Source organism: Olea europaea, unplaced genomic scaffold, assembly GCF_002742605.1.
Source record: "Olea europaea var. sylvestris unplaced genomic scaffold, O_europaea_v1 scaffold2255, whole genome shotgun sequence".
NCBI lineage: Eukaryota > Viridiplantae > Streptophyta > Magnoliopsida > Lamiales > Oleaceae > Olea > Olea europaea.
The window spans coordinates 90792-106075 of record NW_019240599.1 but is presented as its reverse complement, the minus strand read 5'-3'; the positions used below and the strand labels follow the sequence as shown (position 1 = coordinate 106075).

The 15284-nt window shown below is 33.3% G+C and overlaps 2 protein-coding genes across 2 annotated transcripts; both read right to left on the bottom strand.

Moving 5' to 3' along the window:
• Nucleotides 1-1561: 1561 nt before the first annotated feature.
• LOC111381096 (calcium/calmodulin-regulated receptor-like kinase 2) lies at nt 1562-10089 on the bottom strand. Its single transcript, XM_023004819.1, has 3 exons — nt 9712-10089; nt 2705-2858; nt 1562-2256 (listed from the first exon to the last, which is right to left on the bottom strand). The coding sequence occupies exons 1-3, from the start codon at nt 10035-10037 to the stop codon at nt 2050-2052; spliced, it is 687 nt and encodes a 228-aa protein (XP_022860587.1). The 5' UTR covers nt 10038-10089; the 3' UTR covers nt 1562-2049.
• A 3973-nt stretch (nt 10090-14062) lies between these two features.
• LOC111381093 (calcium/calmodulin-regulated receptor-like kinase 2) lies at nt 14063-14962 on the bottom strand. The gene is made up of 2 exons (XM_023004815.1): nt 14829-14962; nt 14063-14381 (listed from the first exon to the last, which is right to left on the bottom strand). Exons 1-2 carry the CDS (start codon nt 14946-14948, stop codon nt 14088-14090), a joined length of 414 nt encoding a protein of 137 aa, XP_022860583.1. The 5' UTR covers nt 14949-14962; the 3' UTR covers nt 14063-14087.
• Nucleotides 14963-15284: the final 322 nt, after the last annotated feature.

Sequence of the window (15284 nt, the reverse complement as noted above, 5' to 3'; positions counted from 1 at the left end):
TTGTTTCAAAATAAAAAAGTAGCTCATTAATACAATTTGAAAACACATGATAAGTAGCTTATTGAGAAAATATAACATAAAAAGAGTAGTACACAAATGTCTCAGGGCAATTGACTATGCTAGTCATTGAAGGATCCTAGTAAGACATATCGAATAACCTTATTCTTCAAAAAAAATAAAAATAAAAATAAAAATAAACGAAAACAAAGGAATGGGAGGAGCATCCTAACTCCAATAACTATTAGTATACAAGAAGACAATCCAAACTTCCACAGCCCAAAATTAACATAATTATTGCATCCCATCAAAATTTTGGCCTCAATAGCTATGACAAAATAAATAAATAAATAAATAAAATCCAAGTAGGTGAACACCATCCAAAACAAAAAAAATAAAAAAAATTGGAAGCCTATTTTTCAAAAATACAACAAAAGTTGCTATTTTTTACCTAAAAAGAATTAAACTACCATCTGGTTTTATTTAACACACGCAAGCACATATAAAATTTAAGGATATCATGGTATTTTCATCAAAGTTTGTTCATTAGTCACCGAGTTTACATCATTTAAAAAATTAAAAATTTCGATAATAAGCTAACTTTAAAAATTCATCGACGATTGTTCGGTAGTCGAATCCATAAATGTTTTATATTCTCTCAAAGTTCATTTCGAAAATTATATCATAGACACATCGAATGATTTAAATGAATATCGAAAATAGTTAAACGTATATGAAACGTGTGTGTTCAAAAATGCGTATAACTCGTCTTTTTTCCTTAAAAAATCAATTATTTTCTTAATATTTATTATTTTCGCGAGATAATTTTCTCAATACAGTTTACATCATTTTTTTTTATAAAAAAGTGTATGACGTCAATTTTTTTTTGATTTAGGATAAATATTTAAAACGATAGAAAGTAAGAGAATAACTATAATTGACGATTTGGAAGAGAAAATAACGGATTTTGACATCGAAAACGATGCCCACCCAACGAAGCTTGGCGGCCAGGACATGCGCGTCCAAAAGAGCTTTCCGAAGTGGGGTCATGGGCGCGATTCTGATAACCGTAGCAAAAGTTATAGGTAAATTCACCAAGGAAAAAAGGAAATTATATTGAGAAAATTATCACGAAAAAATAATAAACATTAATAAAATAATTGATTTTTTTAAGGAAAAAAGGACGAGTTATACGTATTTTTTAACACAAACGTTTGATGAACGTTTAATTATTTTCGATATTCATTTAGATCATTCGATGTATCTATTATATAGTTATTGAAATCAACTTCGAGAGAATATAGAAGATTTATAAAGATTTGTTATAGGTTTAAAAAAAAAAAAAAAAACTAAATAAATCACCTAATGGAAAAAAAAAATACAAAAATTGATACAAAAAAATATCAATCACCCAATAAAAAAAAATTGACACTGAGCATCGTTGTTTAAAAAAAAAAAAAAAAAAAAAGATCCGCCGACAGAGCAACTCCGTACATCACGGAGCAAATGCAAAATTGCTCCTGGGTGCCAGGATATCTTAAACCTCAGGCATAATCACACTACCCTTGATTAAAATTCAGTGAATAAATAATCCATAAAAACTTGCAACGAACAGGAGGTATTTTAGATCAATTTTTCTAGAAGAAATGCTATACAAACTCACAGCAATATATATTATTTTCATTAAATTTGTTAAATATCACTATATAACAAAAAATTTCATCACATTCGGCAGTTAAATTTATTTCAGGCAACCGTTCTAATATCCTCTAAAGAGCTTTATGACTTTAAAATCGGAACTGACCTTTTAAAATTCATTGAAATAAGAAGGCTTAGTAATGTAAGTGCATTTAATGGAAGTAACAGATCTTTCAAGAATCATTCAACATCCATCTTTTCCTCCATTTTGTTCCTTCTTTTTCACAACGAGATAACAAAGATTGCACAGATTAGCAAATATATGTTTACCTTATAATCTATTAGTTCAAGAAATATGGCAGAGCTCATTGATAAATCTCTTAATTTCATATAAATGTCAATTCGTGAGTCATTTTAGAAAAACAAAGGCATGGATACTTGTATCAAGTGAATAGAAAAGTCGGTTTTAACAAGTTTAAAAACAATTAACTTACCATAAAGAAGGTTTTCTAAGCTTCCATTGCTCATGAACTCATAAACTAACATTCGCTGTCCTTTGTCAACACAATATCCAACTAAATTCACCAAATTCCGATGATGCAGCCTAGCAAGCAGAGAAACCTACAGATATTCAAGACAAAATATGGTATGGGAAAGAAAACCAACATATCAAGTAACACTGGTGATTTCAGATCTTTTGATCTTTACATCTAAAATAATATAAATTGCATTCCCCGTAGACTTCTGCTTGGCACTATAATATTCTCTTTTCACAAACTTGCAGGTATTATCAGGCAACATTTGCAACTTTTACACAGCTCTTATTTCTTCATCTCTCTCTTTCCTGACAATCAGGAAAGAAAGAAAGAAATCTATCAGATTTTCAAGCGGTATTCTTAGTTGCTTGTGATAGCTATTCCACATACTAGAATTAATTGCACAATTACTCCATTAGTAGAACTAAAGGGCGTAAGTGGAAAATATAAAAGCTTATCTGAAAGCTAAGTAATAGACGGATATTTGTAATTTAGCATCAAGATTAAGTAAATACAATCAACACAGCTACTACCTCTGTGTGAAACTCTTTTTCCCCTTGTTTAGAATCGGAAGCAAGAACTTTTACAGCAAACAGTTCACCAGTTGGCATTGCAGCTTTATACACTGGACCAAAAGAGCCCTGTCCTAGAATAGTTGTGAAGTTCTGGGTTGCGTTCTGAATGTCTCTGAAAATCCACAAGGAAATAGATCAAGCATTCCACGCTACGCTTTAAAAATGGTGGAAAACAATTTTCGAGAAAAAAACAAAATCCAAATTTATCCAACCCTCCCTCCATCTCTCCCTGCACCCTTGCAGTGAAATCCCCAGGGTTTCAGTGACTGGCTTATAAGGTATCACTCTCTTTCATCCAAACACTACCCGTAGCAATGAAAATTGAACTGGTAAGCAGATAGTACTTGTAAAACTAGCGACTTTTGGTCTCGGTTCTTGTATATATACCCATTTAAGAGGGTACAGAGTAACTTTCGTATTCTGTTGATTGGGCTACCTCTCTATTCTTGGCTGGCCCAATCTTAGTAATATTGGGCCTTACCGGGTTGGTTGTTTCAACGGGTTGAGATTGGTTTGGAAATGAAAAACGTTTTTTCGGAAACGCCTTTTTTCCTTTATAATGGGCAACTGTTATGGACCTTACACTTGGCATCCTTGTGATCGTTGGATCCTTGTTTTTTGCTGGAGTGTTAAAAGTCTTCTGACCCTTCACTTTCGCCCTAATCTGAGTGAACGATTCTAGGGTTTTCTTCGTCTTCTCTCTGAGGGTTTCTGGACTCTTCTGTTCTTGCAATTTTCTGAAAGCAATCTCTAATCTGAGTGATGTTAGGGTTGTATTTGGTAGATGATCCATGAGATTGTAGAAAACTGAGTATTGTGTTAAAGAGAGGCAAAAGAAAACTAAAATTGAAGGAACTGTCATTTCTTCATACATTCTTGTATTGATTCTTTGTGATTCTTATTGGATTTGAGCCTAATCTACTTTTGTATATGCTCAACGGGTGAGTAGGCCTTTTGGTTGAACATCCGGGCCCTTAGGGGGGAAAATTCTTGTGTTCTTTACGATTCTGTAATTCTTTATTGTTTGCTGCAATCGTTTTTAAGTGAAATAATAATCCTGAGACCAACAAGTGGTATCAGAGCAGTTTACGAAGGGTTATGGTTTTTTCTTTGAATTTTCTTTTTAAATTTTTTTTTAAAAAACCCTAGATCTTATATTTTTTGGTTAAATTTTAAATCGAGTACACTTTGTGAAAATCTCTTACAAGATTTACCTTCGGTTCAATTTTTTGATGGATCTTTTTCAACTGCAAACTTTGTGATACTTCTTTGTGATATTATTTCCGATGATTACTGTATTTTTCTTGTTTTTCTGAGGCTTCTGAATCTTTAAGTAATGTTTCATAAAGATTCGTACTGAGTAACAGTGAGTCAACTAGACTCATTCCAATTCCTGCTGATTTCTTGTGACTCACTGCTGAGTCACACTGAGTTGCTGTAACTCATTGGCTTCTTGTGTGATAACCTGGATTGTGCAACCGGTTCTGGTATTCTCTTAATTATCTCCTTCATTCTGTAATATTGTGTTTCAATCTTTGGTATAAGTTCCTTACTTTCTTAGTTTCTCAGTTAACTGTTTAGATAATATACTATACATAGAGTTGGTCATTAAGGTAATAGATCTTCTGCTACCTTCCTTTGTCCAAGGTCTCCTGCGAGGACCTGGGAATTTGAGGGGGTAGTGGGTTGAACAGGTCATCACTCCTTAGACCCTCTTTCTAGTTGGTATCTATATCTTTACATACTCCTGTTGAATATCTGCACATTCTTAATATAAGATTCTCATATTGAAATCTGTATTGTTTACTCTCACTGTCTGTACATACTATATCCTGTGTGATATATATATATATATATAAGTAGAAATTTGGAGAGGGATTGGAGATTTTAGTTTGTGGTGCCAGAAAATAAGGGCTCTGTTATTACAACAGAGGTGTGCTGGGGCCATTAATGGGGTATGGCCTGCTGAGATGAGTGCATCAGGAGACAGGAGTTAGATGAGATTGCCTGGAGTTCAATTTTGTTACATCTGTCTAATAGTGTAATAAGAAAACTTGGGGAAACAACTACTACTCAAGCCTTATGGACCAAACTTGAATCCCTCTACTTGACTAAATCTTTGCCCAACAAATGTTATCTTCTTAGGCAATTCTATAATTTTAGATTTAATCCCTCCTTAAGCCTAGAAGATAATTTTGATAAATTCACTAGATTGATTCAAGAATTGACTGACTGTGAAGAGGGATTATCTGAAGATCAACAAGTTGTTGCTCTGTTAAATGCACTAGGTGATAAATACAGAGAACTGAGAAATGCTTTAGTGTATGGGAGAACTGACCTTACTGTTGATATTGTGATATCAGCTCTAAGAAATAAAGAACTTGAACTTAAGACAGAATCCAAAGACTTTAAGTTTGGGGAAGGTTTGAATGTAAGAGAGCAAGTAAATCAGAACAAAAAGAATAATCAATGTAACTTTAATTCACACAAGAAGGGAAAGCCTCAATTTCCTAAATTCAGAAATCAAAACAAAAATCAATCAAAACCTAAGTTGCCAGCCAGAAAATGTTATTACTGTGGTAAAACATGACATCTCATAAAGGACTGTTTTAAGAAAATATCTGACATGAAAGGTAAACCAAATATAGATGGGTCTGCAGCTGTTGTCTGCAATAATGAACCTGATATACAGGGAGTTGTTTTTGTTACCACAACCAAAAGAAACCAAAATGAATGGGTTCTTGACTCTGGGTGTTCATTCCACATGTGTCCCATTAAAGAGTGGTTCACTGATTATACTGACTTGTATAGTGGGGGTCAAGTTTAGATGAGGAATAATATGACCTGTCAAATAAGAAGTATTGGAAACCTTAAGTTGTTATTGAAAAACAACAATATTCTTGAATTGTCTCAGATCAGATATGTGCCTGATCTTCGAAGAAACTTGATTTCTTTGGGGCAATTGGATGATGAATATGAAATTAGGATTCATAAAGGACAAACTGTAATTAGTCTTAACTGTATAGAGATAATCTCTTCTCCTAAATCTAATGGAATCTTTACACTGCAAGCTAAGTCATTAATTGGAAATAGCTCTGCAATTGTAAAATCACATGACAATAAGAACCTAATTTGGCACTGGAGACTTGGCCATATTAGTGGAAAAGGATTAACAATTTTAAGCAAATTAAAATGTTTTGGAAAGGACAATATTGAAAAATTAGAATTTTGTAAAGATTGTGTTATTGGAAATTAAAACTGGAATTCACAAATCAAATTTTATACTAGAGTATTTACATACTGACCTATGGGGTCCAGCATCTGTAAATAATTTAAGTGGGTTCAGATTCTATTTGCTAATTGTAGATGATTTTTCAAGAAAATTTTGGATTTTTCTTTTAAAACATAAATCAGACACTTTCCAAAATTTTAAACAATGGAAACTGATGATTGAAAATCAAACAAACAAAAAGGTAAAAGCACTTAGAACGGATAATGGTCTTGAATTTTGTAATTTTGAATTTGATCTTCTTTGTAAAGAATCTAAAATCTTGAGGTACAGAACAGTAACACACACTCCTCAGCAAAATGGTATTGCTAAAAGGATAAATAGAACCTTATTGGAAAAGGTTAGGTGTATGTTGCTTAGTTCTGATCTTCCAAAAATCTTTTGGGGAGAGGCCCTGAAAACTGTCACTTATCTGATAAATAGAAAACCTTCAAGTACTATTAATTTTCAAATCCCTGAACACTTATGGTCTGAAAATTCTCCAGATTACCTAAAATTAAGGGTCTTTGGCTGTGCAGCTTACTCTCATCAAAATGTAGACAAACTTGAACCTAGATCTCAAAAATGTATTTTTCTAGATTATGGTGAAGAAAAAAGGGTCATAGATTATGGGAGAGAGAAAAAGGTGGGTTCAAGGTCATTATCAGTAGAAATGTGATTTTTGATAAAAGTAAATTCCCTTGTAAGATCCCCTCAACACGAAATACAGATTTGACATTTCTTGTTAAAGAAACTGTCCTGGATAGTCTAGAAGATAATTCTAATGAACCTAATAATTGATTGATTTGGAATCTATTCAATCTGATATAGATAAACCTCAAAATGAATCTGATGCTGAAAATCAATCTCAGAATATTGCCCTTGAAAATTATCGGTTGACTAGAGACAGAACTAGAAGAAATAGGTTCCCTTCTACAAGAATTAATGCAGATGAATTTGTAACATTTTACACTGAACTTGAATTTGTTAATTCTAAACCAACAACCTTTGAAGAAGCTAAAAATTGTAAGGAATTCAAACTTTGGCTGAAAGCCATCAAGAAGAAATGGACTCTTTAACTAAAAATAATGCATGGATCCTTGTCAATAGGCCTAAAAATCAGAAGGTTGTTGATTGCAAATGAGTTTATAAAATTAAAGAAGGTGAACCTAATTTTGGGGGCATTAGATATAAAGCCAGACTTGTGGCAAAAGGCTTTACACAAAGAGATGGTATTGACAATAAATTTTTGCACCTGTTGCAAAATACACCTCTACCACAATCTTACTTGCCTTAACAGCCCACTTCAACTGGGAATTAAACCAGCTTGATGTTAAGACAGTCTTCCTAAATGGTGACCTTAAAGAAATAATTTATATAAATCAACCAAAACGTTTTGAACTAAAGCCAAAATCTGATCAAGTTTGTTTATTAAAGAAATCTCTCTATGATTTGAAACAGGCACCAAGACAATGGTATAAGAAATTTTACTCTTATGTTCAAAATTTGGGATTTCTTAAGAGTAATTTTGACTCTTGTTTCTTCTTCAAAGGTTCAGGTGGACCTGATTCTCTCTATCTATTATTATATGTTGATGATATGCTTATTGCCTGTCATGATAAATCTGAGATTATTTCTGTTAAAGAAAAACTTAAATCTGAATTTGAAATGAAAGATTTAGAACAAGCAAAGTGAATTTTAGGCATGGAAATCAATAGAGATAGAAAGAATTTTGTTCTGTATGTAAATCAAAATTCTTATGTGAATAAGATACATGAGAAGTTTGCTATGACTAAGTGTAAACCTGTAACTTTACCTATTGCAAATCACTTCATACTTTCTAGTGAACAGTTACCTAAAATTGATAAAGAATATGACAGAATGAGTAAAATACCTTATGCAAATGCTGTTGGTTCTATTATGTACCTTATGATATGTACAAGACCTGACTTAGCTCATGGTATAAACATGCTTAGTAGATTTATGGCCAATCCAGGTGAAACACATTGGTTAGCAATCAAATGGATGTTAAGATATCTAAAGGGCTCAATTGAACTAGGATTAAAATTCCAAAGGTGTAATGAAGGCATTATCTTGAAAGGATATTCAGATTCTGACTTTGCAGGAGATTTAGATAAAAGAAGATCAACCTCCTCCTATGTGTTTACTCTTTGTGATGGTTGTGTTAGTTGGAAGTCCCAACTACAAAAACTTGTAGCTCTATCTTCCACTGAAACTAAGTATATTGCAGCATGTGATGCTGTTAAAGAAGGTTTGTGGTGAAGGGGGTTATTAAATGAAATTGGTTTCATGAATGAAACGGTTAGAATCTGTACTGATAACCAGAGTGCAATTCACTTGAGTAAAAATCCTGTATATCGTGATAGGACTAAGCATGTTGATATTAAATTTCATTTTGTTAGAAATATGGTTGAAAAGGGATTAATTAACTTTGTTAAAATCCCAACTAAATTTAATCCTTCTGATATTGGTACTAAAGTTTTATCTCTAAACAAGTTCAGAAATTGTCTGAAAATTCTGAACATACTTTGAAGGTAATAAATTCAATTTGATATTTGAATTTTACTTGTTGTTTTTGAAAATCAACTGACTATTTTTCATTTTCTTTTTACAGGTTTTATAGAGCAAATGAAACAAAAATTAGACCAAGTTTGAATCTATGAAAGAATACCAAGAATAGATCAGCAATGTGGAGAATGTTGATTGGGCTACCTCTCTATTCTTGGCTGGCCCAATCTTAGTAATATTGGGCCTTGCCAGGTTGGTTGATTCAACAGGTTGAGATTGGTTTGGAAATGAAAAGCGTTTTTTTGGAAACGTGTTTTTTCCTTTATAATGGGAAACTGTTATGGACTTTACACTTGGCATCCTTGTGATCGTTGGATCCTTGTTTTTGCTGGACTGTTAAAAGTCTTCTGACCCTTCACTTTCGCCCTAATCTGAGTGAACGGTTCTAGGGTTCTCTTCGTCTTCTCTCTGAGGGTTTCTGGACTCTTCTATTCTTGGAATTTTCTGAAAGCAATCTCTAATTTCAGTGATGTTAGGGTTGTATATGGTATATGATCTGTGAGATTGTAGAAAATTGAGTATTGTGTTAAAGAGACGCGAAAGAAAACTGAAATTGAAGGAACTGTCGTTTCTTCATACATTCTTGTATCGATTCTTTGTGATTCTTAGTGAATTTGAGCCTAATCTACTTTTGTAGATGTTCAACGGGTGAGTAGGCCTTTTGGCTGAACATCCGGGCCCTTAGGGGTGAAAAATTCTTGTGTTCTCTACGATTCTGTAATTCTTTATTGTTTGCTGCAATCGTTTTTAAGTGAAATAATAATCCTGACACCAACATATTCATTATCCGAAAACACCCATTTCATAATGCATTCCAAAAGATGAGTGTGCAGAAAATGTAGAATGAAGAGATAACAATCAAGTCATCCCCCTCCTTCCTAGTGACACAATAAGAGGTGACTTCAAACAATTTTGTTTTACTTTTCTCCGACATGTGCAAGGAAATAATTAAACAACAACACATACCAACTATTAGGTGTCAAGATCTCCAGAAACACTACATCAAAGGAACAGGAAAAAAGGGTAAAGGAAAGCGTAGCTCTAAGAAGTTGTGAAAATTGAGGCAAATTAATAGTTAAAGAGAACAAATGCACAGGGTCTTACATACTTGTAAGAGTATCTTGGTAGTCCAGAAGCTGAACCAAATCGACCTTTACTATGATTAATCCACCAGGAGTTTTGAGGTTTTCTGGCAAGATAATCTGATCTCTTGATAATTACAGAATTTGAAAGAGATGCACTTGACTCAATGCTTGTACCCAAACCATTTTCTCGTATAGGAAGGGTAGCAATAGAACACTCATTTGCATTGCGGGGAAGATGAGCAGGTTTCTTGTACCAACAAATGCCAAAGAGTATGAGCGATGCTATAAGAACGCCAGCAGCCACACCGATAGAGATGCCAAGTATAACCAAATCGGTTTTACAAACCATACTTTGGTTGTTTTTGAGAATCAGACAATGGAAACATCTTGTAAGCAGAGTTTGTCACTTAGCTAATTAATATATGTATTAGAAGCATATGTCCATTTGTGTTACAATAGAAAATAATAAACATGTAAATGTCTAAAGAGTTAAAAACAATGAAATTAATCATGATATTGAGTTGCCATCTACAAAAAATGAACTGTGACAAATTCTATGTTTTCAGATATATGCACATAGGCCGGTGATTTGGTTTCTATGATCCGTTACCTGTTATTATGATCGATGACATGTTACATAGAGAATAATACCCATAACCTATTCAAATGATCTAAGACATATGGCCTATGGCATATTGTATTGACCTGTGAGATGTACATACGAACTGTGATATGTCTATATGTGATATGTGACTTGTCCCTAAGTCTCGTGACCTATCTATAATTTATGTGACCTAACCATAATGTTCGTGACCTTTTTATATGGTATGTGACCTACGGTATGTGATTTAGAGCACACGATATCATACATATGCAGAATGATATATAATCTTGGCATATTTTCTTAGTTAATGACGCGTCGAAGATGCGAGCTCATGGCACCATATCTTATTGCCTATGACGAATGAACCAATATAGTAAGACAGCTTAATAACATTGTTAGTAGCTTTAAATTTTTTCCTATAAAGAAAAACAAATAACGAATTATTTAGATTCAAATAGTTCTGGGTCTGAGTTCGTAAAATAATATCATACGTACTTTTTAGTTGGTTTTATAATGCCAAGTCTTAAATGCTGCAACAACATCACATGCATGCTGATTGTAATATCGAAAACTATAACATTCTCTGAACTCTTGCTTTATTTTTCTTCATTAGAAACAAACGCAGACTGTAATATTCATGTCAGTCTAAAAACCCACTTCACCAGCAATTCAAATGTTAGTACAGAAGTGGGGGATATCTATCAAATAATGTAATATTAAACACTATAGTTAATCTGTAACCTATTGTACAATACATACTTTGTTTATGTAAATGGCTTTTTAACAATCTCTCGATGGGCGATCTCTGTGTCCATCACTACACTAGCAATTACAACGTCCACTTGTCCTTGTACTTTTTTGGATTGAAACATATCAAACATTTTAACTACGTTTGAAGTAGGTTGGGTAGAGCAAATCTCCAAATAAAATCACGGCATTTCAATCATTAGCAAGTTAAAATTTCCTCCTCAAGCTTTCTTTTCTTGTCCATAGTTTTTTTAACATTTTTTTCCCTACATATGATGTAAAAAATGAAGTGTCAAAAAGTTAAATATGAAATATGAAAAATGTTGGTAAGTAGCACGTACATACTTCTTCCTAAAGGTTTGTAGCTCTAGGGCTATGCGATTTGCTTCTCTCGCTGAATTTTTTCAATGTGTGTTCCATCGAGCTCGATATCATTGCGGTCACAAATCTACGGAAAGTTCAAGTTTGACTTGATTTCTCCTTACATACGGACAGTAATATTCATTGTGGTTCATTTCTACCTTGATTGATGATATTTGTGCCTTGAAATCATTGATTTGCATAGACTACTCTTTATTTTTTGATTGGAGTTCATTAAATCCCTTTTTCAATTTTGCCAACACCTATAAAATGTGGCATACATCAGTGACACAAGAAGAATGTAAGATGTTGATATAAATCAATGATATGTGACCCATGTACATTTGATTGTGACCTGTACATTATGACATGTGATCAGTGACAGGAAGAATGTAAGATGTTAACGTAAATCAATGATATGTGACCCATGTACATTCGATTGTGAACTGTGACACGTGATCAATGCATGTTAACGTGTGACCTATGTCAATAACATGTGACCTATACACTGTGATACATAACCAGGGCATATTCACATGTGACTTATGTAACATTAACTTGAATTAATTAGCCGTGACCAATCACATTCATTTGTGACTTCTGCAAAATGAACCGTAACTTAGTATTAGAATGCAAATTTATAAAAGAAATATGATCTTTGACCTAGAATGAGCATGGAGATTGAAATGTGAAACATGAACTCTCAAGATGCAGAATTGAGTATTGATGATATTTCACCATATATAACTACACTAAAATTAAAACGAACAACTTACATCAAATCCAGATAATTGTGTTGCATGAGAAAGAGGCATATCAGTTGATGAATCGTCATCCATCGGAGAATCAATGTACACAGTCTACGGCTCCATCAGAAGATCCATGGAAGAATAAGCAAAAACTGATGTCATTTGTCTTCTCGGAGGTGGATCAACAAAATCATCGTCGTCATCATCCTCGATGTCGCTTGAATGCCCCAATCTTCCACGAGTAATCATTAGAATGTGTGTTTTGGACTTGTGGATTGATGGTTGGACATTTGAACTTCTGCCTATGGAACACCATCCATATATGTCATCAACATCTCCAACTCACACGAACTAATGTCATTTACTACCGACTGTTACAACAAAATAAATAAAAACACTTATCAACTAAATTTTTAGCCTATGATTGCATAATATGAACTGTGACTGTATAATGTAGTGAACCATGACCTGATAATGTGAATTGTGAGCTATGCATGCAAAATGTTAATTGTGACATGTGAATTGTAACTTATTCGGCGACCTATGACTGCATAATATAAACTATGACTAAATTGTGACTTATTTATATGTCACATATGAACTGTGTGACATATTACCTGTGCCTTATTTATATAATACACAAAAATAGTTTATATCATCTTTATATAATACACAAAAGTAGGTTATATAATACACAAAAGCAGTTTATTATTTATATAATACACTAAATTGTACATCTTAACTTTAGTGCCTAGTCATCTTTGTTTACATCATCTTCATCAATTTATATCACTTTCTCGACCGTGTTTGGTGTAGATTAGAATCAAATATTTAGTAGATTTTGATTTTAAAAAAAAAATGATAAAATTGTTGGATTTTTGAGAAAATATTTTTTCCTTCATTTCACGTGATTTTTTATCTTGTTTCCATTTTTGTAGAATTTCTAGGGTTTGGCATACCCCCTTTAAATATTAGACTCTTTTCACAAGTTTTGTATTACTGAAATATAGAATAGTTGTATAGGCACAATTATTATATATTTTTTTATATTAGTCAATTGAATAAAATACTTGTTCCTTTGTCAATTAATTCTTAGCCTTTTATCTTATTGTTTGTTTGAGATCATATACTTCATATCGTGTCATATACATTAAGTCATTCCGTTTTATTCCCAACAAAAATGTACGGTCAAAAATTTGTGGATCTTATTAAATATATGGTTAAAATTACAAGATGATTTAGTGTTGGTAATCTAATTTGTTTCCCGACATTTCTTCTCTATTTTTTTGCTTTTTCTTCTATATAAAAATAATATATCAAGGAATAATTGAAGTGGTAAGAACGAAATTTTATCAGGTACCTTTCCTGTGAAATCTGAACGTGCCGTGTCACATTTTTCATCACCTTTTTCTTACACCCTAACTACTACCATTATTCTATGTCGAATATGAAATACCACGCAAAAGATCAGTCCATGAAAAAGCTGAAACACAATTTTGAAGAAAAAACGCCATGGATAATAGACCCAAAATTGTTTGGTGGGGAAAAAATAGCATATTTGAAATATATGGCTCGTCAAAATCTCATCAAATTACTTGTGAAATCTGTGATGGGATTCAAGCTTTACTTCCAAAACATGGCGGGCTTTAATAAAGAGTGGTAAGTTCATGTCTGTGCATCTCAACCGTGAACAAAGATAATCGAACATATAGTGGATTTTGTTTAAGAATAAAATCCCAATTTACATGTTCACAAAAACTCTGATTTTTCCCAATCATATTCCAGAATGGGAAATACTATCCTTTCATAGACCAAATTAGCAATTTCTTTACTGTACAGGCAATGCAGCTGTATTTTCAATTTTTCATCCATATATTTGCAGAAGCCATGAAAAACTATAGGGAAATTTCCTATTAACATAAGAGGAAAAATGTTCATCTTAAATTTCATCGATGCTAGTCATCTTCCTCAACTCCAGTTGCTGAGTTTCTATCCGGCTCATTGCTCTTGAAAGATCTTCTCCAACTAGAGACATGGTATCTTCTTTAACGAGACGCCCATTCGTTATCTTTAAAATAGCCTGTGACACCTCTACTATTGAAGGGCGCTTTCTAGGTATTTTGTGTAAGCATTTGTGAGCTATTTTGGCCAAACTCCTCACTTCTATGGGGTTGCATGTTCCAACAATCCGAGTGTCAAGTATTTCGTCAACGCCATCTGGACTCATACTGGCCTGAGAGGATGTTAAATGAAGAAATGAGAACAAAGAAAATTCAATCGCATAAGAAGAGAATAGGGAACGTTGCAGTGTCTGCTGCTTATCGCCCAAGTTACAAGTTGGTCCTAACCTTTACAAAGAACAAGTTCGTCCTCGACCTTTAGCTCTTATATAGTGTGCCTTTTAAGTTAAAAGGATTAAAAAAAAAAAAAAATTGTTTAAGTTAAAAGGGGGGGAAAAAAAGGATCTTTTATCAATATCTGGACAGTACCGACAATTGCATGTACTTTTGCAACAACAGTTTGAGCACTAATTTGTTCCTTTTTTAAGGACGGGGACCAACTTGCTAGTCGGGTCAGTAAGTAGCATACCTCTGCAATTTTCCTATAAAGAGTAAGGGAAAAAGGTCTGCAGAGAAAATTTGGAAAAGATAACTTTTGAAGTTCTTATCAAAAGCCTTACGAGGTTAACATATTCCATCAAGTTTTGGTGTGGGTGAATGGTCGTGATGAGCTCAAAGAGGATAACACCAAAGCTATAGATATCACTTTTTATTGTAAACTCGTTTGTGGATATGTACATGGGATCAATATACCTGAATTACGGCCGTCAAAAACCTCTTCCTTTGACAACCCAATATCAACAACCTAGACAAGATGATGCATATATAAGCAGGCGCATATCCAACGCCTGGCAAGCACTCGCGGCCGCGCGTGCTAGATCCGTTAGGAGAATTTTTTTTTTTTTGTTGGCAACAGATTAACGTTTTACCTTATATTATTGGTAAGTCATTTTATTTTTAATCATCCATGTAGCTCAGTTGGTTGGAGGTTGCATATTTTTATATGACGTCTAGGGTTCAATCCCTTATTAAGGGATTTTTGTGCATTATTCATATTCTACAAGTTTTACCAAAAT